Genomic DNA, 22,365 nt, shown 5'->3' with positions numbered 1-22,365 from the left:
CTTTTGCTAACATCTGGTAGTTTCCTTATATGTGCATACTGAGTCATCTTCTGCTATATACTCAAGGAAGATCCTCTGTAAATCTCCAGGGTTCACATTCTGTGCAGCATTTTCATCTCCATGGCTGTCCTGAGTACTTGCTGAAAGGTCGGATCTTAACAAACAGCACCGCGAAACAAAGGAAAGCTTCAAGTGAGCTTTATTAGGGAGCGCTCCCGGGCGAGGTTCACTGGTCCGAGAGAAAGGGGCCAGAGAAGTCGCGTCCAGTACTGGATGAGGGGGATTTTTATTGGGGTAAAAGCAGAAGGCGGCTTGCAAGGGGAGGGGGTGGTTATCAAAGAAGCACAACTTCTTTGATAAACTTTCAGTGCTTTGTTTACCCTCCTCTGACATTTCTAAATTAATGTCCCAGCCACTAAGTCATAATCTGTTTTTTTAATCAGATTTTATTTCTCCAGGTCTCTACCACCATGTTAATGCTTAGTTAGTACCACCACGTATCTGAAGAAGTTGGCATAAGTAATGATTTTGGAATAACACAGAGACACTGAATATAGTTCTAAACAGGGACAGAATTCTTACCATACTGTTACTTTATTCTAATAGAACTTTAAGAGTATATTGCCTATTTTGGTCTACAAGGAGTGCACTTTTTTTTTTTTATCAGGTGTAAATACTTGGAGAGCAGATATTGTAAGTTCTTATATAATAATTTTTATTGGAGTTTTAGATAGATAGGCAGTTTTTGAAGGGATTTTTGGAAATATTTAGAAGAAACGTATAAATGAGGAGCTGACTACAGTACTCACTGTGTATTTCCTAGGGTGATAACTTTTCTAGGAATATGCCAATCATGTCTCTGTACTCAGGCTAAATTATAAAGCTTGTAAGTTAGGCTGCATCATCAGTGACTGAGCATTTTCTCCTTCTTTCACGTTATTTTTGAGGATGGTCACCCTATAACCTGTCTTCTTGCCCTATATTTAGCACCCAGAAATGTCTCCTTGAGTAGCAATGATGTGAAATACCTTTGTTAAGCACATCTGTATTTTATATGTTTTTGGTCCATAGGCAAGGTCAGGTGAGATGAGTTATTTCAAAATCTGAAAATTTTTCTATGTGAGGAAGATACTGAGAGTGGCGGTTCTTTACACAAAAGGAGACAAATTCAGGCCTGGTGCAAATGTGTCTCACTGGAGGCCATGGGCTATTCAGGGCCAATGAATCAGTGTCTATGGTGAAAGGCCACCAGCCAAACATGAATTTGCAACTATTATAACTGGACCAAGGCCCACTACAGTAATTTATATTCTCAGTGCATCTTCTGCCTCCATCCCTTAAAGACTAGAGGAGAGTTTAGTGAAAGACAGGAGAGTCACGAGTGGGTGGGAGCCAGAATCTGGGGAAATGTGGGCATAGGCAGAATCTCAGATTCTCTACTGGGCCTAGGTCAGACTTCAAGAAAGAAGGCAGAGAGCTGTGGTGAGAAATGGAAGCATCCCCATGCTCTTCTTTGGTGAGAACTCATTCCTTCTCCATACAGGCATTGCTTCACCCAGGGCACATTTTTATTAGACATGTCACTGCTACATGCAGTTGACATTCTGAAAATGCTGATTATTTATATTATTTAAACTGATCAAATCTGAATGATAAGGTTAATATTATTTTCTTTTATTTCACTTTTATTACGTTAGGCCCTGGGCCAGGAATTGAGTTGTGGAAGTAAAAGAAGAAGCTGAAACTAAATCTATATGATTTAACTGTCTTTAGGGATAAAAGCAATATATTCCAAACCTTGAATACAGAAGTGATGTTGATTTCTACAGTTAATATAAAAGAAAGATGATCATTGGAGAATACTTTAGGAAAAGTATTAGCTATCTTTTTAAAGGATTTTAAAAACTAATGAGATTTTAAATCCTGTTAGATATGGGTTTCTCTTTTTATTAATAAATAGGCAACAGCATTGCAAACTTTCTGAAAAGGATCAACTTAATTATATGCTAAGATCTCCTGCTGAGGTGGAGATGATATTTTGATTAATGTAGAACAAATAGTTCTACAAATGACACCATGACGAGCATGGTCCCTGGTATGTGAATATTTGCCAAGCGAATACAAATAGTTTTAAGAAATGTCATTTTCCTTCAAAACTATTTCTTAATGGTATATGCAATTTAATTTTAAAATGGCAAGTTTTCTTATTTAGAGGCTTTTAGAGTAAAAATTAGTAGCTTTGGCTCTGTAGCCACATGTCACAGAAAGGTAAGGTTATTCAACTAGTCCCTTCCTAAGTAAGTGCTGCATTTTAGCAGGAAACAATAGAAGTTCACAGTGACAGATTTCCTATTGGAAACCTCAGTTCAGATCTGTCTCTAAGGGGATTTTCTCTTAAGCAAACATTCTTAAACACTGGCAAAGAAAGGAAAACCAGTGTTACTATATCTGGAGTATATAAGGAACTTAAGACAGAAGATAAAGGATTAAGATGGCTTTACTTTTTTCTTCAGCTTTGGAATACAGTCTTGGAGATGTCAACCCAATATTTTAGGTGCAATGTGATAGAATTGTGTGTTTCTGTTTGTGTGTGTAAGTGTATTACATTTCTCTTTCTTTAAAGCTAAAATAATACAACCAATCTACCATTATTGTACTGCCTGCCAATAACACCTTTAGGGCTTCTTTGAAAACTCATTTTTATTACAGTATTTTTCAGTTTATAAGGTATATTTTTAAAAATTCACAGTTCCTAATATTCTGTTAAATGTTTGTACTCCGTTAAGATGTAAGATAACATATTTTCAAGACTAAATATTCTGCCATCACTCTATAGCATAAGCAGGCTTCATAAATGCTTTTGAAAATCACCTAGTTAATTAAAGTTACAGAATCTAAAATGATGAGAAACCCTCAGAATACTCATATGAATACATATGTAGTTATCACACTAGTAGTATGATAGAATGTAAAGATCAGTAAATAATTTGGCCTCATGATTTACTGACCATATAATAATATTAAGTGTATGAACGTCCATATGCTTCAGTTTCCTTGTGTAAAATGAGCAATATCTATCATAAACTTATTAAGAGGATTAAGTAAGACTACATTCTCAAAATGATTTATACCATATCTAACACATAATGGGTCTGTTTAAGTTAAATGTTCTCTCCTCCTGAAAGCAAATATTTTTTCCAACACTGAGTCAATGGAACATTTATGCTAACTTACAAATATGAAGAGGAATATGCTGTTTTCATCTAGTATATTTAGATTAGATTTGATATACTTACCTCCATTTGGATATATATTTTCCGTAATATTACTTAATTATTTACATATATATTTTTATTTTCATTTTTTTCAGATGAGTAAAAGCCCATTTAGGAGTGTCCAAAGTGAGGGTTCTATATAAAGCCATTTTAAGTCAAACATTGTGAACTTACTCAGAAGTTGACTATAACCAATGTAATTAGACTTGTAAAGTGGAGAAATCATTGATAAACTTTGAGAATTCATTTTTCTTTAATGGATTTTGTGAAGGATTTATAGTGAAAATCATTCCTGGAGAAGACAGGATCAACTCTTTTGAGAAACATAATGATGCATTTGTCTCTTTTGGGGTCCATCGTTTTCCTTTTATTTTGTAATCAGATCTTGGTGTTTAGTGGAGGACCCATATTGAAAGATGGTCTTTACTAAAGATTTGGGCTAAAAGAGGATGAGGGTTTGGCTATTGAGGATAATCAAAGGTAACCAAAAACTAACAACAGAGATTTAGGAGATACTGATACTTAAGTTTTCCTAAATTTATCTATTGTACCCCCAGGCTCTTTACCTATATTCAGATTTGTTGATTTATCATTTGAATTTTGAACAGATGGTCTTGATTGACTTGTGGAATTCGTTTCTGGCCATTATCAGAAAAGATAGAAAAGTAGAAACTGGGAGAACAGGAAGAGAGGACAAGATAATTAAATTTAACTGAGCCCTAAGATGTGTCCATCACTTTCTTGTAATCCTTACAGAAACCTTCAAATTAGGTGGAATTGATATTATTATTCTGGTTGTTAATTATTCTTCCCATTTAATAGATGAGGAAACAGAGAGTCAGAAAGGTAAAGTCAGGCCAATGAATTGGACACAAGTCTGACTGGCCCAGGGAAAATCAGATCTCCACACAATTATTCCAACTTTTAGAGTCAGAGATCCTGTGCCTAATCAAAATTTTGTCATTAACTGCCAGTGTGACTTGAAGAAGTCACATAAGTTCTCTGAGGCTATTTCTACACCTTAAGTGTAGAGGCTTAGATGAGATTATTTATAAGATTTCTTTTCCCCCAGACAGGAACTTCATCCTCTGCAAATAACAAGAATCTGACTATAGTCCACATAATAATACCAATAGGGTATAATTATATTTTTCAAAATTTACCATTTAAATTGCTTATGTTTTCTTAATGATCAGTTTCCATCCAAGTTAGTTTCAATGCCTAAAAGGAGAGAAATTATATAACACAAAGAATTCATTTGTAATTAAGAAAGGTATCAGTTTACTGTTAACTGAAACTGTTTTAAAAGTTTCTATTAAAATTATGAATTCAATAAAACCTTTTCTCATATATTTATATATATAGAGAGAGAAATATTGTAGACATTTGACTTCTTTATTATATCAAATCGTCTTCATCAAGACGTTTGCAAAAACAACCAGAAACAAGAAAGTTTGCTCAGATCTCTTTGGTGGAACAATATTTGGCTCATTGTTGCTGAATTATCCAGTCTATTCATTAGCATTGGAAAAGAAGAAAATCTTAGTTTTCTGTGTATCCGTTTTACCCTCAACAGATTTAACTGTTCTCCAAAACACATTTATATAGTGATTGATAAATTTCATTAATTCATAGACCTACAAAGCTCAATTTTCTTCATAAATCTATTAAACATTATTTAGTTTGAATAGAATAAGACAATTTTTTCTTTACTTCTTCCAGGAAATTTAATTCCAGTTTATCTCTCCTCTGTCTTTCTTCTTCACTATTCGTGTCCTTCCTCCCATCTCTTCATTTTTGTTCGTTCTTCTTAGCCTCTCTTTGCAGCGTTTTCCTTCTATTTTTTCTCCCCAATTCCAATAATGTCTCACTCAGTAAAAGTAGTAGTAACTGTGGGTATTTTTTCCCTACCTCAAACATGTTACCTAGTTGATTGAAATTTGAATCTCTTCTACCTTCATTTGGAACCAGATGCATATTCCTTTTACCAAAAGGAAAATTTTCATCCAGTGTTGGTGAGAAAAAGCACAGAATTACGGTGATTCTGCATCTGTCACCTCTCCTGTTTTGGTGTCAATTTTGATGACTTTTTTCCTACCCATTGTCCAATTGAATGTTTATATCACATCACTATGCTCTTAATGTGCAATAATAAAGAATAATTACTAAAGTCCAAATTCTTTTCAAAAATCAGAACCTCGATCTGTATAATGACCTTTCGTGGTCAGCAGACCAATCTGAGAAGATATCTAAGTCTTTCTTTACCCTTACCTTAGCAACTCGTCATCCATTTGTATGCGAGATGTCTTAACAAAATATAATAGAATTTTACATAAAACTTATTATTGTATCTATATAGTAATGATAATGGGGTTATTATTTTAAAAGGATGCTCAGAATAATTTCTCTCAGGTCTCAGCAAGAAGGAAAAAAAGGTTTTGTTTGGTGCTAAAAGGGCTATTATATTTAATCTCCTTTACATCATATACCTTGTTATTTCCTTTTGTACCTATTAAAGTTCATTCTCTTTCAAACCCTTACTCCAGATTGTTGAGAATGCTTGCCTTATAACCATGTCTTTTCACATTTTAGCTATGTCTCCTAGATTTGTGCCATCTGAAAGTTTGACAACAACACATTTCGTATGTTTACGTAATTTCTTAATAAAATGTTTAATAAAGTTGTGTCAAGGGTGGGTATGCTGGCATACCATCAGTATAGTCCCTTCAGTTTGTCATCAAATATTATTCTTTGGATCTAGTTTTTCAGCAGCTTAGAATTAACCTTGAAGGTATTATTCAAAATAAATTTATTTATCATCTCTTCAAAGACATAATTGACTTTTGGTTTCAAGATACAGAATGCCCACAATGTTATATTGGTACATCATAGTTAGTATGGTTCAATTTGTTGTCTCATCCATTGTCCTCCATAACATTTGGTTTTCTATTTTTCCTGAGCACTTTTTTCCCCAGATTTCTTCTTAAGGCAGTCTAGATTAACTTTAAGTCTTACTTTCAGCATATTCTTTGTAAACTTTGTGATATACACAAATTCATTGAGAAGGATCCATCTTTGAGCTCTTTTTTGCTTACTTTTGATCTAATGATTATTTATATTTTCCATTGAGATACTTTGCTTTCTGCATATGTCTAGTGACTGTATTAAAATGTAAATTTTATTGGCACCTTTATTTAAATTCTCATATTAAATTCAGTCCAAGCACTGGGTTTTTTTGCATTTTTTTCATAGCCTCCTGTCTCTCTGATAAATATGATTCTAGAGCAGATGCAGTATTAATATAGGAGGCAAGCAGGCTTATTAAAAGGTGAATAAAGCCATCTAACAGGGAAGTGCACTATTAAGGTTTTTAAAGACATCTGGGAGTAAAGCCAAGCAAACAATCATGTACTGTAAGCAGAATCTTAAAAAAAAAAAAAAAAATCAATACCTTGCTGACTAGGCAGCCAATGAGGAATGATAAAATAAAGGCTGATGTGATCATGTATTGATATGTAGCATCTGGTTGAACTGTAAGTCAAATAAGGAGCATATTCTGTCCTGAGAGAGAGAGAAACAGAGAAAAAGAGAGAGAGAAAGAGAGAGACCCCCATAATTTTTTTTAATGAGTTAACTTGTTTTCCTCAAATTATAATGTATGCCAGATTATGAAAAAATGTACATAGTTCAGGAATAACAAATCTTGTCACTGATGGCTTCAAAATTTTGTCCATATTTATCTCTAAGTGTAAATTACACTTATTAAATGTATAATTTTTTTCCCCTCTGATGCCAACCTGTTGCAGCTTCGGGGTTTTATGGTAAAGGCAACTGTGTTTTTCTTGAATTAACTGTGGCACAACTTTTGACATGTTTACAATTTTAGTCATCTTTTAGAATCCATAAAACTTGAGATCTTGGTGTAAAGTGGCAAAAGAAGGAAGCAATGGAGAACATTGTTTGGAGGGATTATTTGTGTTCCAGTTTCAGAATGGGTTATAGTGTAGATATTGGATGAGATGATATGGATTCAAGTCCTGGTCTCACAGTTTAAGAGCTGTGGGATTTGACATGTAATTTATTGTAACGTGAGCTTTAGCATTCTCAACTGTTCAATATACTTTCCTAGTTGAGTTGCTAGGAGGATCACATGAATCAGGCTTAGTCTTGAACTTAGTACAGAGAAAACACTCAATAAGTATTAGCTGCTATTATTGTTTTCAAACTAAAACATAAAATTCAAGCTGGAATCTGAAAATACTAATATTAGTTTAAAAACTGCTCATAACAATATTTACTTAAGAATCTCTTTGGATAACCAAATTTTACTGTACCAACTACAATGAAATAAAAAATGCCAATGCTATAAAAAATAAAATACAATTCTGGTTGAAATGATAGACCTGTTTGGTACTTTCATTCAGTAAATCCAATTATTGACCTCCAGTCAATAAATCTTGGCCCTAGATTCATTTCATTTTGTATAAGATTCTCAGTATTCTCTCAGAGATGAATTTGGCTTGTTTTTACCTATTTATCAGTGTATGCCACCATGCTAGCTTTGTAAATATAAACACAAAGCTGAGACTGAGAACAAGGTAATTATCCAGAATATATACAGGCCAAGGAATCCACCATGGCAGTCCACGATCTGGGTTTCTGTATTGTTGTAATCATTTAGCAGTCTTTCAAATCTCTATCTTTATTTTGGCATAAATCTAAACAAGTACCTGAAATTCATTTGTCAAAAAAGGAACAGGCCGAATATATATGCTCTCTTCCAAGGAGGAGAAATAACAAGAGAAGTTCTGTTCAAAGCCTTGCTTGATGTGTGTGCCCCTCTGCACAAATGGACCATCTTCCTTACTCCTCCCATGGCTCTTGCTGAAGTTGACCTGTTTTCTCTCCTTTAGCCACCTTTGTCTCCCTGCTGTTTCTTGGACACTCCAGGCCTGCTTATTCTTTCAAGGTCCTATTTCTTCCTGGGATGCCCTTTGTCCCAGATGGCACCATGTCTCAATGCTTTTCTCTTTGCCAGTTTTCAAGGTCACTTTCTTAGTGTAGAGTTTTCAGACTATCCTGTTTGAAATTCCCTCTCCACACACATTCCCTATCCTCTTCTCTTCTTTATTTCTCATTAATACACTCCTTACTCTCTGTAAACTTTTTTTTTCATTATTTCTAGTCTCTCAAATCAGCACTTGGCCATTAGCATATAAACCAATGAGGGTAGGGATTTATATCTGTTTCATTCACTGGTATAAACCCTATGAACTCAGAACAGTGCCAAGTACATGATAGGCATTGATTCATGTTTGTTGACTAAATGACTACATACATCCTTTCTTAATTTGGGTTTTCCTGGAATTAGAACTTGCATTCACAAGAATTTGAGTATAAGTGGTTTATTGGAGAGATGATTTCAGAAATCAGTAGTGGGCAGGCAGTTAACCAAGGAAGGGAAGGAGGAATAGAAGGTACATTATTGAGCAAGTTACTGCAGGAATGAGATCTATTCTACCAGGAAATTCTGTGAGATAATATAGAATACTCAGTTACCCTAAAAAGAGGACAGAGCTGAGATATTTATTCACCAACTCCTGTCAGTCATTGGTTTAACACTGCTCCGAGGAAGGGAAGGGCATTAATGCCTAAAAAGCACCTCTGGATTGGGGCCAAGCAGAGAGTCACATGTGCTTGTAGTTAGAAGTCATTGGCTTAGCATAGACAGGCATGACGGATACCAAGGATTGTAGATGGGGCACTGACACCATACATTTCAAATCCATGTATCAGAACAAGACTTCACTGCTTTGTGGTTCAAGAATCTAAGGATATTCCTCCATTTGTGGGACCCTGAATAGCTCAATGTGTTGTTTCTCTTCTACTCCCACCATAGATTTACAACCAAACCTTTGTATTCAGCTGATATCAGATTTAAATACGCATTAAATTCATTTTAAAGGAAAAAAAAGTTGACAAAAGGGAATCTTGAAGACTGTATAAGTATGTAAGGGCCAAGAGGGTATCCTACTGTATATCCACATAATTAGATCACAGCCTAAGATTGAAAAGTTTTGGTCACTATCATCTAGCACAACTATTTCCACTTCCTCTTTTTATCCTTTTTCAGTAATTTCCTTACAGCCTGTCAGTTGGGTCCTTAAAAATAGACTCTATGTTATTATCATGACTTTCCATAATCTGCTCTGTTGAAATGATTTTACATATGAAAATACGGCATGATATGACAATAGAGACTTGAAGTACCTTAGCAGAAAGTGCGATTGGCCACCAGAAAATGGTATTGCTAAAACATGCTTTTTCTTCATATACCCTTTCCTCCAGATAAAAAACAGTGTTTCTCCTAAGCATTCTAAACCATCTAAACTATGGCTTCTCTAAGGTATTTAGGGTATTGAGGAGAAGATAAACAAAAACTGTGTTCTAGTTGCATACTAAATATTTCTGTCTATGATGGCAAACAAAGTCTTATCTATCCATTCTTCCAGAAGACCTGGAAGATAAAATAGTAGAAATAACTACTGCAGAGCAGAAAAAAAGAAAAAAGAATGAAAAGAATTGAGGACAGTCTCAGAGAACTGTGGGACAATATTAAACACACCAACATTCGAATTATAGGGGTCCCAGAAGGAGAAGGGAAAAAGAAAGTGACTGAGAAAATATTTGAAGAGATTATAGTTGAAAACTTCCCTAATATGTGTAAGGAAATAGTTAATCAAGTCCAGGAAGCACAGAGAGTCCCAGACAGGGTAAATCCAAGAAGAAACACACCAAGACACATATTAACCAAACTATCAAAAATTAAATACAAAGAAAAAATATTAAAAGCAGCTAGGGAAAAACAACAAATAACATACAAGGGACTCCACATAAGGTTAACAGCTGATCTTTCAGCAGAAACTCTGCAAGCCAGAAGGGACTGGCAGGACATATTTAAAGTGATGAAAGGGAAAAATCTACAACCAAGATTACTCTATCCAGCAAGGATCTGATTCAGATTTGACAGAGAAATTAAAACCTTTACAGACAAGTGAAAGCTAAGAGAATTCAGCACCACCGAGCCAGCTTTACAGCAAATGCTCAATGAACTTCTCTAGGCAGGAAACACAAGAGAAGGAAAATACCTACAATAACAAACCCAAAACAATTTACAAAATGGTAATAGGAACATACATATCGATAATTACGTTGAATGTAAATGGATTAAATGCTCCAACCAAAAGACATAGACTGGCTGAATGGATACAAAAAGAAGACCTGTATATACGCTGTCTACAAGAGACCCACTTCAGACCTAGGGACACATACAGACTGAAAGTGAGGGGATGGAAAAAGATATTCCATGCAAATGGAAATCAAAAGAAAGCTGGAGTAGCAATTCTCATATAAGACAAAATAGACTTTAAAACAAAGACTATTACAAGAGACAAAGAAGGACACAACATAATCATCGAGGGATCGATCCAAGAAGCAGATATAATAATTGTAAATACTTATGCACCCAACCTAGGGCACCTCAATACATAAGGCAAATACTGACAGCCATAAAAGGGGAAATTGACAGTAAAACAATCATAGTAGGGGACTTTAACACCCGACTTTCATCACTGGACAGATCATCCAAAATGAAAAAAGGAAACACAAGCTTTAAATGATACATTAAACAAGATGGACTTAATTGATATTCATAGGACATTCCTTCCAAAAACAAAAGAATACACACTTCTTCTCAAGTGCTCATGGAACATTCTCCAGGATAGATCATATCTTGAGGCACAAATCAAGCCTTGGTAAATTTAAGAAAATTGAAATCATATCAAGTATCTTTTCCGACCACAACACTATGGGACTAGATATCAATTACAGGAAAAAATGCAAACACATGGAGGCTAAACAATACACTACTTAATAACCAAGAGATCACTGAAGAAATCAAAGAGGAAATCAAAAGTACCTAGAAACAAATGGCAATGAAAACACGATGACCCAAAACCTATGGGATGCAGCAAAAGCAGTTCTAAGAGAGTTTATAGCAATACAATCCTATCTTAAGAAACAAGAAGCATCTCGAATAAACAATGTAACCTTACATCCAAAGCAATTAGAGAAAGAAGAACAAAAAAACCCCAAAGTTAGCAGAAGGAAAGAAATCATAAAGAGCAGATCAGAAATAAGTGAAAAAGAAATGAAGGAAATGATAGTAAAGATCAATAAAGCTAAAAGCTGGATCTTTGAGAAGTAAACAAAATTGATAAACCATTAGCCAGACTCATAAAGAAAAAAAGGGAGAAGACTCAAATCAGATGAATCAACATTGTGAAAATGACTCTACTACCCAAAGCAATCTACAGATTCAATGCAATCCCTATCAAACTACCACTGGCATTTTTCACAGAGCTAGAACTAAGTATTTCACAATTTGTGTGGAAACACAAAAGACCCCGAATAGCCAAAGCAATCTGGAGAATGAAAAACGGAGCTGGAGGAATCAGACTCCCTGACTTCAGACTATCCTACAAAGTTACAGTATTCAAGACAGTATGGTACTGGCACAAAACCAGAAATATAGATCAATGGAACAGGATAGAAAGCCCATGTTTACAATAACCAGGACATGGAAGCAACCTAAGTGTCCACTGACAGATGAATGGATAAAGAAAATATGGCACATATAGACAATGGAATATTACTCAGCCATAAAATGGAACAAAATTGAGTTATTTGTAGTCAGGTGGATGGACCTAGAGTCTGTTATACAGAATGAAGTAAGTCAGAAAGAAAAAAACAAATACCGTGTGCTAATGCATATATATGGAATCTAAAAACAAAACAAAACAAAAAAATGGTCATGAAGTACCTAGGGGTAAGACGAGAATAAAGACACAGACCTACTAGAGAATAGACTTGAGGACAAGAGGAGGGGGAAGGGTAAGCTGGGACAAAGTGAGAGAGTGGTAGTGTACATATGGACATATAAATACTACCAAATGTAAAATAGATAGCTAGTGGGAAGCAGTCGCATAGCACAGGGAGATCAGCTTGGTGCTTTGTGACCAGCTAGAAGGGTGGGATAAGGAGGGTGGGAGGGAGTGAGATGCAAGAGGGAAGAGATATGGGGATATATGTATATGTGTAACTGATTCACCTTGTTATAAAGCAGAAACTAACACACCATTGTAAAGCAATTATACACCAATAAAAACATAAAAAAAAAAAGTTGTATGAGAAATAATTATGCCACTCAATACTAGAAATACTAAAATCAAAGTACTATCAATACGAGAAAGTTAAAAATATTTATATTTTAGTCCATTTCTCCATGAATTTATACACAAATTAAAAGTATTATAGTGAGAAAATTCGACAATATCAAAATCCTGAAAAACTGAGAGCACATTGAATAAGTGATGAAGTGATTGAAGTGTTCCATTTCTGTATATGTGTATATATATGTGTGTGTGTGTGTGTGTATTTGGGCCTTGACTTTTCAAAGTATTAAGGTAATAAATGATATCAAATGAAAACTACCAAATAGAAGTGTTAAAAAAGAAAAATTTGGTAAATATTTGAATAGTTTGCTACAAATTCATTAACACATTTTTCTGACATTTCTAACTAAATTCACTAAACACTTTCCAAAATATGTTACTATTACTTAATTGTCACTAGTTACTACTTATGAAGCCAGGTTTCATTTCAATGCTTTATGTATTTTCCTTCAGTTTTTAGCCTTCTGGAAATTGAGGCACAAAGAAGACAAATAATTACTACCGTAGGTTACACACGAGTAAGAACCATAATTAAGATTCAAATCAAGTTCTGCCTTTAATGCTCTGCTTCTTCCACTGTGTATGCCTCATTGCCCAAATCAAATCAGGGTCTGTTGTTGTCTATCCAAAATTGAGCAATTGTCTGTTGACTCTTAATCAATAGGGTCAGACCAAATAGACAAATGTAATCAACTGTATATTAAGAAATATTTTGGTAGACTTACTTTTTAATTGCCTCAAATTGCTTTTAGTTTGCTTTTAAAATAAAACATAGAATCATTATTTAGAAAAATGCAGGAAGAGGCTTATTTTGTTTTTCTCTTAAGCTGGAAGAGGGAGCGTAAGTAGAATTGTTAGACGGTGACTACCAGAATCTCTAACCAAGGCTCAGGAATAGCTGAAGAGAAATACCCTACTCATACCTTCGTATTATGGAGATTTGGGTTCCTCTTCATCTGTGAATCACAAATGTAAATTTGTTTGTACAGTATTAACATACAATCTGTCATGACTACAGACTGTTGAAAAGAGAATGATGAATGGAATTGTAGGGGTTTGGCAGATGACGTACAGAGGGTGTTGACAAAAGATGGGATAATAACTACTTCCCCTCGTTTCATGCCCATAACATTATAATACAAATTTCTAAATAAGAAAAAAAAAACACAAATTCTTGTCAAATGCGATAGATGGCATTACAGGATGTAATATGACACTTTCTGAAGCTGCATAATGTGAATTCAAAAAATTTCCACTGAAAATTACATTGTATTGACATGCAATTTTTAAAATGTCATTATTGGAGCTTCTAGAGAGCTAGCTTATTATAGATTCATCTATTTATAAAGAAAACATGTCATTGTTAATTTGTTTTACTTTATAAAGCTTTCTCTTCTCTACCTGGAAGAATAATGTAAAACTTTTTTTAAAAATTAATAATTCAAAAGCAAAACAGAAGTAGGAGAATCCCATGGGGACATGCTGCAGTTGGCATTGTTTTTCAACTGTTGGTGCATCCACACATTATTGCCACTTCCCCTAGAAGAACAGGTTGTGCATGTAAGTGCTCATTGAGGAATATTACCCTGATTGATGAGAAGTAACATGAAATTAATTTTCAGATCCACCATACACTTTACAATGCAAGGCAACCTGCAGTTTTCCAGATAATCAGTATCACTAAATGCTGTAATCATGTTGGTCATGTAGAGAATATGCTCAAAAAAAGGTGTACCATCTCCCATTTTCATGGAAACCTGAGTTTACAAATCACTTCTAAATAGAGACTGATTTTGAGACTTCTTGTGGAAAGAGAATGATTTTCCCAAATAATTATAAACCAATGAAATAGCTTGGGAATTATGTAAATCAGCACATACAGAAAAAAATACAAATAAGAGTCCATACTATTTCTAAGCAAAATATAGTATGGTATTTGCATTAGTTAGGACTCTTGTCTGTAAACAAAAGAAATTCAGCACAAACCAGTGGGAAAATAAATTTTCTGCCTTGTTTCCAAGGAGTGGATGGAATTGACTTCAGGCACAATTTGGATCCAAGTATTCACATAGAGTCACAAGAGCCTTATCTTCTTTTTCTCCAGTTCTAAACTATTCCTTATGTTGGCTTCTGAGATGGGTACTCTCTACATGGTTTTTAAATGACCCATGGCAACTTGAGGTTATAATACTTGCAATCTTGAAAGGAAAGAAATGTTCTCTCTTTCAGTAGCCATGGAAATCACCTCAAATTGCTTTAATCAGTCTTGTTTACGTATTGACAGAGACTCCTAAATTGCCTATCAATATACCCATTTTTTCACTTTCCCCTTAGAAACAGAGCGTTAAGTCTTTTGTTGACACATTGCTGTTCAGAATGTCATCACATTTCCCATCTCCCCTTGAAGCTAGATATTGTCACGTGACTAAGTTCTGACCATTGAAATGTAAGCAGAAGTATTGAGTGGAACTTCCAGGAAGAATACGTTAAGGGAGTTTTCTTAAAGTAAAAAGACTTCTTCTTTTGCCTTTCTGCCGTTACTCCTTCAGGCCTGCAAGGTGATGACTCAAGCACTAGTAGTCATCTTGGGCCATGAAATGACTAAGAAAAATGGTAGCCATTAGTTAGGATGGATGGTGGAGCAGAATGATAGAAATCTGTGTTCCTTAGGACATCTAGCCACCATACAATCTCTGCACTGCCCTCCTCCATACCTCTTTAATGCTAAGGAAGAATAATCATCTTTCAGGTTTAAGCTGTAAAATATTATTGTAAATATCAATAACATGACTGTTGTGGACCAATTGTGGTCTAGGGGATGAGGCCACCTTGGGTCATATGGTCCTCCCCTGTGACAGAGGAGGCAATAGCCCATGAATAACAGCTTCACCAGGGGTGGATATAGTAGTTTCAAAAGGACAAAAAAAGTCAACAATAATGTTTTATATCTATTATGTTCATTTCAGCCAAAAAGTATGTGCCAATAAATCCTACCTACTATAGAACATAAGGAAGAGAATATATTTCCTTGTATCATCACTGTTCCAGAATTTATGACCAGTCAACGAGGTTTAGAATATTTGTGAGCAGCATATATAGGTATTCATTTCCATATGATGCTAACAGAGACCTGGAGGGGGATTTAGAGTGAGAGATAAAAACTATAAGGTTGATTTATAGAAAGAACATAATGACATCTACAGAGAGAAGTTATGCTTTGATAGTTAACAGATGGTTATTCTACCACCAAGATGAGACAAGCTTTTCTACAAAAGAAGGTGCTCCAGTTCTAACTCCACTTCTAACACCATACTTCTGACCCTACAGCATTATCATCTGGAACACAAGGAAACAAGGAGATACCATGACGGAGGCTCAACTTCTTACAGTTTTTTTTTTTGCCTCAGTGTTTCTGTGACTATATTACTCACTTTTTTTGTAACAAAAGTCATTGCATGTTACCAAACTGTCTGTAATCATCATGTTTCCTGAACTGGAAGATAGATAGTGATGATTACAAAAGAACATTAGCAAGAGCAACAGAAACTCCATATTTCCAATATTTCACTTTTGAATGTGAAGAAAAATTTGCCAATTCATTTTCTCAATGATGTCTTTTAAAGAATAAAAAAATTCAATTTTGGTTAAGTTCAATTTACCAATTTTTCTCTTATTATTATTTTGTGTGTTCTAAGAAATCTTTGCCTACTCCAAGGTTATGAAAATATCTTCTTATATTCTAGAAGCTTTATATTACATTTATGATCATCTCAGATTAATTTTTGTGTATGGGTATGGGAATAAATAAAACTAATCTTACCTAGAGTAGTAGTTTCAGAGGAGTTTGTTTTAATTGACAATATGAAATAACCATCTAAATATTTCAGTATCAAATCCCATATTTTCAAGGCTTATTATTTAAGTTCCAATCATCCTAACATATTGCTTGATTGAGATGTACATAATACTACATTAGAACTTCTGTAGATTTTAAACCAATTTTTAAATCTAAAGTGAGGTATAACACAGGCAAAAAGGATATATTACAAAACACAGCACTCAACACAGTGACACAAATTAGGTTCTGAGTAATCATTAGCAGATAGGCAGGTAGGCAGGCAGGATGGAAGAGAGGCAGGGAAATATTCTCTCTCTATCTATCTATTAATATCTATCTATCTATATGCATATATATATATATTAGGCTATATATAATATACACTTATTAGTAGAACAATGCATTTGAAATCTATCCTGAGAATTTCTACAAAATGCAAAATGTTTCTTGAGAAGGATCTGTATATAAATTCCTCCTTTGCCATTTAAGACCTTTGTAAAATTTGAGAAATCAGTTAAACCCTTTCTTATTTTTCTCATTTATTTAAATGCATATAATAGTACTTCTTAGGGATGTTTTGAAGGTTGAGTTTGATCATGTTTATGAAAATGCTTACACAAGAGGTAGGCTGGATCTTCAATATATGATCATTACTTAATTTTCATAATTAAACCTAAATCACTTTTGTTTTCATAATCTTATTTAAATCTGAATTTTATAAGATGCATTCTGAAGTAAAGAGTAGCAAGCACCACCAAACAGCTTATCTTCTCCTTTAGTTAATTTATTTTACTAATCTGAATCGTTGAACACTTCACTGTCCATCTCTAACATGGCTGAGAATAAGGAGTTGATCTAAGTATGTGAAAGAAAAATGTATCCTAAATTGTGCAATGACATTGTTACTCTTATTATTTTATGTATTTGAATTTATGCCATCTTGATGCTTTTGACCCTTGATACTCAGTGTGTGCCATAGACCGAAGATGATGTTGTCACTTAGAGAACTTGTTAGAATTCCAGATCTACTCAATCACAATCTCCATTTTAGCAAAATTCCCAACTAATTAATATGTAGACACATTAAAGTTTAAGAAGTGCTGCCATAGATTATAAACAGTTGGATATTACTCTTATGAAAATTTTAAAATATATGACCTAAACTTGCATAAATTCTTATTGCATGAATTTTGATTCTGGGTCCTATGGACACAGGTTTGTTGTAAAGAACACTAAATCAGGAGTCAAAGCACACTTTTTTGATATTGGCTGTGCCATTTAAAAGTAGTGAAAATGCATCAAGTTCTTAAACTTCTAAGAGTATCTGTTTTGTCATTTGTAAAGTGAAGGGCTAGTTAATACATCTCCTGATACTCAGTGGGATTATTTAGAGGTTTAAGTGAAATGGTACTTTAAGAATTTTCAAGGTCTGTACACATTAGGCGCTATTACAACCTATGAGTTTAGATCAGCTGACCACAGGTAGATTTTGAGTAAGAACTCATAAGGGAGGAAGACAAGATAACAATCAGAGTTTAATAATTTCTTTATAGCTGCTGCTTTATATCAGAAATAGAAGGTGGCTTAGGAAATGAGTGTCCTAAAGAGAAAGGTAGTTTTAGATAATTTTGATCTTTATTTTTACTGATCGATTTGTGTTGACTTTGAGTGGTGGTCCAATCAGTTACTTTGTAATTAGCTCACAATGAAATTTTATTCAGAACTTGCCTTCAATTTTTCCTAGGGATGCTCTCAGTTAGTAAATGACTTGAGATCTGAGGAAATATCATGTCCCCTGGATTTGACATGGCAGTGAGGACGTCGTAAGGGATGTCTTTATGGAAGTCAATGATGCAAATTCTGGTTCTTTCCATTACAGATAAAAAGACTTGTGGTCCTCATGAATTCCAGTGTAAAAACAACAACTGTATTCCAGATCACTGGTGGTGTGATAGCCAAAATGACTGCAGTGATAATTCAGATGAAGAAAACTGTAGTAAGTAACTCTTGCTTGAGAACGTTGCAAGCTTGACAGCATATTCAATAAGCAGGATAGCAATTTTTAGTTCGGTTAAGGTATGAATTTGAACCTGTCTGTCCTGCAGCTCACATTTTTATACATATATTCACATTTGAACAAGAATATTCAGACTAAATTGACCTAAATCTCAAACGGTAGAATTATTGAAATGCTCATCCTGGGAGTTATTTTCTTACATTTATCAGAATTAGTATGAAAGTATCATGAGGTTTAATGCAACACATTAGTATGCAATGAAGGTAGCCCTTGATGCAAATTCATACGAAGAGCTGAATGATATGGAGACAGTACAAAACATATCATTCTTTAATGGGTGGAATTCATTTTATTTGTCTCAAATCCTTTTACACTACAAATTCACCCAAGAGCATCTTTCAGTGAAATATCATTTATTCTCTCTGGAGTGGTGAACACCATATGTATTCAGGATGCTTTTCTCTCAAAATAGAATAAAACTATTATCATCATCTGCCTCCTGCATTTTTATGTAATAAATTTAAAAGACATTAATTAACCAACAATTTTATTTTCTAAGAAGCATGACAGTATGTAAAATTGTGATAGTATCTCTATCTTCTAGCATTAATTTCTGAACGTATTTCTTACTGGCACTTTCTTATGCTGCTGTTTAAATAAAGAGGCAATATAATCATGTTCAAAATAAGATAATAATCAAATTCCATTGATTAAATATTTACATTCTGCTACTTCCAAAAAGGATTTTATGATAACAATAATGTCTACTCTTATGCATTGGATTTAGAGCATTCATTTCCCAAGATACAGGAGACAAAATAGGAATTGTTATATTAAAGCATGGGGATATATTATTTAAAAGCATACGATTAGTAAAGTCACAGCTTTAATACGCCACTTGGATGTTCAGTTTGCAAAATGTCAACTAATGTTTTGAATAACTTTCAGAACTTAATCTGTATAGTGTTTGAGTATCAGGTACATTAATTATGAAATCTCTGGATCATTATGATTATGAAATACTTTGAATATAGAAAGTATTACTATTATTACTCCCTCTTCACATAGATATCTCCCAACTGATTGTACTCTTGAGAAAGGTAAAGAGTATTGCAGAGAGTCATTAGAGTGTTCTAGATTCCTTTAATCAGTAATTAAAAAAACAATTTTTATATAGCATGTTTTCAGATTCTGTCCAGTGATTAAAATAAAAGTCTAATGGGGTGATGGTGGTAAGAATAGAGGAGAAATATAAAAAAGAAACAATTATTATATACTTTTAATTTATTTTATTTATATTTCAGAGCTTAAATACACAGATAACTACTTAGCTTACTTTTGGATACATTTAGTGTTAGTTATCAATAATATACCTGAGAGGAAATGCCTGTGACTGAAGGATATTGAAAACAAGAGAGGGTAGGTGGGAAGGCAACACAGGAGACTCACATCTTGGAAGACTCTTTATTCAAGTGGTAATTTAAATTGTGTGAGAAGTTAGGTTACTGCTTTAATGAGAAATAAAGAAGAATGAAGGGTTGAGAAAGCTCACTTCTGAGTCTCCTGGGGTTTCTTAAGGGGCTGAATATCATTTTGCTGACATCTCCTAAAAGTCATCTTCTGATGCAAGAAAGCAAGGAGAAGGAACATTGCCTCTCACTTGTCACCGTGGAAACTTAGTGATAAATCATTGTAGCCACAGAGCCCTTAAGAAAAAGCAAGGGAATTGACTGCAGTATCAAGCATTGCAGTATAAAATACCCAGTTATGTGTGTATCTCTTAGTTCCTACTCACTCTGAGCTTGTGACTAAGACAAGTAATATTGATGAATTTGCAGAGGAGAGATGACAGTGAACAGGAATGAAGCATGTTATAGTTGTGACATGGAAGAATAGAAGGCCTACACAGGATAAGTATCAGAGTGGGTAACATGTTAAACATGTAAGAATATGTAAGAGAAAGGATCATGGGCTCTACGTCATTGAGTGATGTTTGAAGATACCATCTTGACTAGGCCAGAAAAATGGGAAGATTTAAGCATTGAAAATGCCAGTTCCACATAGACAGAAGCTGCGTCTCTGAAGAATGAGAAGAAAAAATACAGTATATCTATAGGGAACACCAAGAGACTAGTCCTGTAGAAGTCAGCCTTAGAAAAAATACTGTTGCTGTATAAAATGCTTTCAAGATATTTCCAATATCTTATTATCAATTGAAATTATTATAATAATATGTATATAATTACAACAGAACTATTATAATTATATACACATAATTATAATATATATTGTAATTATGACTATATTATATACATCACACAATTTTATATATATAATTATAATATATATAGATGACAAAAATATACCCAAAAGGACAGTGGTATAATGTTATTATGTTTTTTAAATGTTATTAGTCAACGATATGCATTTTAGTGCACATTTTGTCATTTATTGTTAGCTCTTATTAAGTAGTGAAACATACCAGAGATAGTAAATTGGCCTTATACTATAGCAACATGCTTTTCTTTTTTTTTACAGGCCTGCATACTATCACACAACATTCGCTTGCATTCCATTGCCTCACTTATTTCTTTATCACATTTATCTGAGTTCCTACTTAAATGTCTGGAGATGGTCTAAGGAGTAGGGCTATGTACCATGGTCTAACACAGTGCCTGACACATATTTATAATATTAGCAATGTATTTTAAAATTTTCTTTTGGACTTCTTTGTTTGTGAATCATATATAATGAATTAATGTTTTAAATTGTATTGGAAACATTCCGGCCATAGATATGGGAAGAGCTGGAATAGCAGTGGAGCAATTAACAGCCAGTTATGTTTTAGTTTAATATGCTTTCTAATGTTTTATATCTACATAAGGTAATTAGTCCATTGTCATTTCATCATCTGATGATGATCATTTCCCTTGTTAAGTGTTCAGCAGAGACACTTTGCTTCAGCAGTGATTTCTGCTCTTAAAAATAAGAGTTTCATTGTTATTGGAGTAATTTTGTAATCTGGATCAAAGGTTTGGAAATACTTGAGAAATCTTGACATCTCTACTATTTTCATCAGCAACAAATATATATATAGCGTGTATGCCTTCTAAGTAATTGATGTGCAAAATAAAATTATTTCATATCTTTGCATTATTAAGAAGTAACTAGCATTCCAATAGATTTTAAAGTATCAAATAATTTGATCAACTAGATCAAGGTTTATGTAGAAAGACAAGCTGCATCTGCCTTATTTGAATTTCTAGTACTTTCACACTGAATTTATATGAAAAGATTTTTTGTATAGCATGTCAGCTATACTAATTGTATTCTAAAAATTCTCCTCAGATGCTCACACCCACATTGATATAACTTTTGAACTTATCACCGAGGGTTTATGATAGTATACTCAGTGGAGAAATTGGAGTCTGGAAGCTTTTCTGCTATGCCACTAACTCTGTGACTTTGAAAGTTGCTTTTATTTTCTGAATATAGCTTCTTAGGTTTTGTGCAAGATGGCTCTCATAGTTCGTTTCAATTCTGAGGTAGTATGTTTGTGCCTTCACTAGTATCAAAGGAAGTGACCAATTTATACTATGCCTTTATTTTTTATCCTTATTATAGAATCAGCCTTCTGAAACATGCCCTGTAAACGCTTCTTGGCTGTGAATCTAGCATGTTTAAATGAGATTTATGGAAAACCTGTTAATCGTTCATGTATGGGATTCCCTATCTATTTTAGATCTGAGGAATAGGTGATATCAGACCAAGTTAGTGTGGGAAAAACATTTTAGAAATACTAGGGAAAATGTCACATTTAAATTTTCTTTCCAGATGGGTTAGATTTCAGGTATAGTCGTTTATTTGTTCTTTTTCACAAGAAAAGTGCCAACTATCACACCAAGTTCTAAAAATTGGTCTTTTACTTTATCCTGAAAAGAT

The 22,365-nt window shown here is 33.9% G+C and overlaps 1 protein-coding gene across 1 annotated transcript in view; it reads left to right on the top strand.

Moving 5' to 3' along the window:
- LRP1B (LDL receptor related protein 1B) overlaps positions 1 to 22,365 on the top strand; it is a 1,787,379-nt gene that overhangs the window by 1,611,635 nt on the left and 153,379 nt on the right. Inside the window, exon 67 of the mRNA XM_024744102.1 lies at positions 18,286 to 18,402. Within this exon, the coding sequence (XP_024599870.1) occupies positions 18,286 to 18,402 (117 nt within the window). The remainder of the gene's footprint in view (positions 1 to 18,285; positions 18,403 to 22,365) is intronic.

This window comes from Neophocaena asiaeorientalis, unplaced genomic scaffold (assembly GCF_003031525.2).
Source record: "Neophocaena asiaeorientalis asiaeorientalis breed wild unplaced genomic scaffold, Neophocaena_asiaeorientalis_V1.1 scaffold11, whole genome shotgun sequence".
In the NCBI taxonomy this organism is placed as follows: domain Eukaryota; kingdom Metazoa; phylum Chordata; class Mammalia; order Artiodactyla; family Phocoenidae; genus Neophocaena; species Neophocaena asiaeorientalis.
Note: the sequence above shows the minus strand (reverse complement) of the source record. Positions and strands in the feature narration are given on the sequence as shown.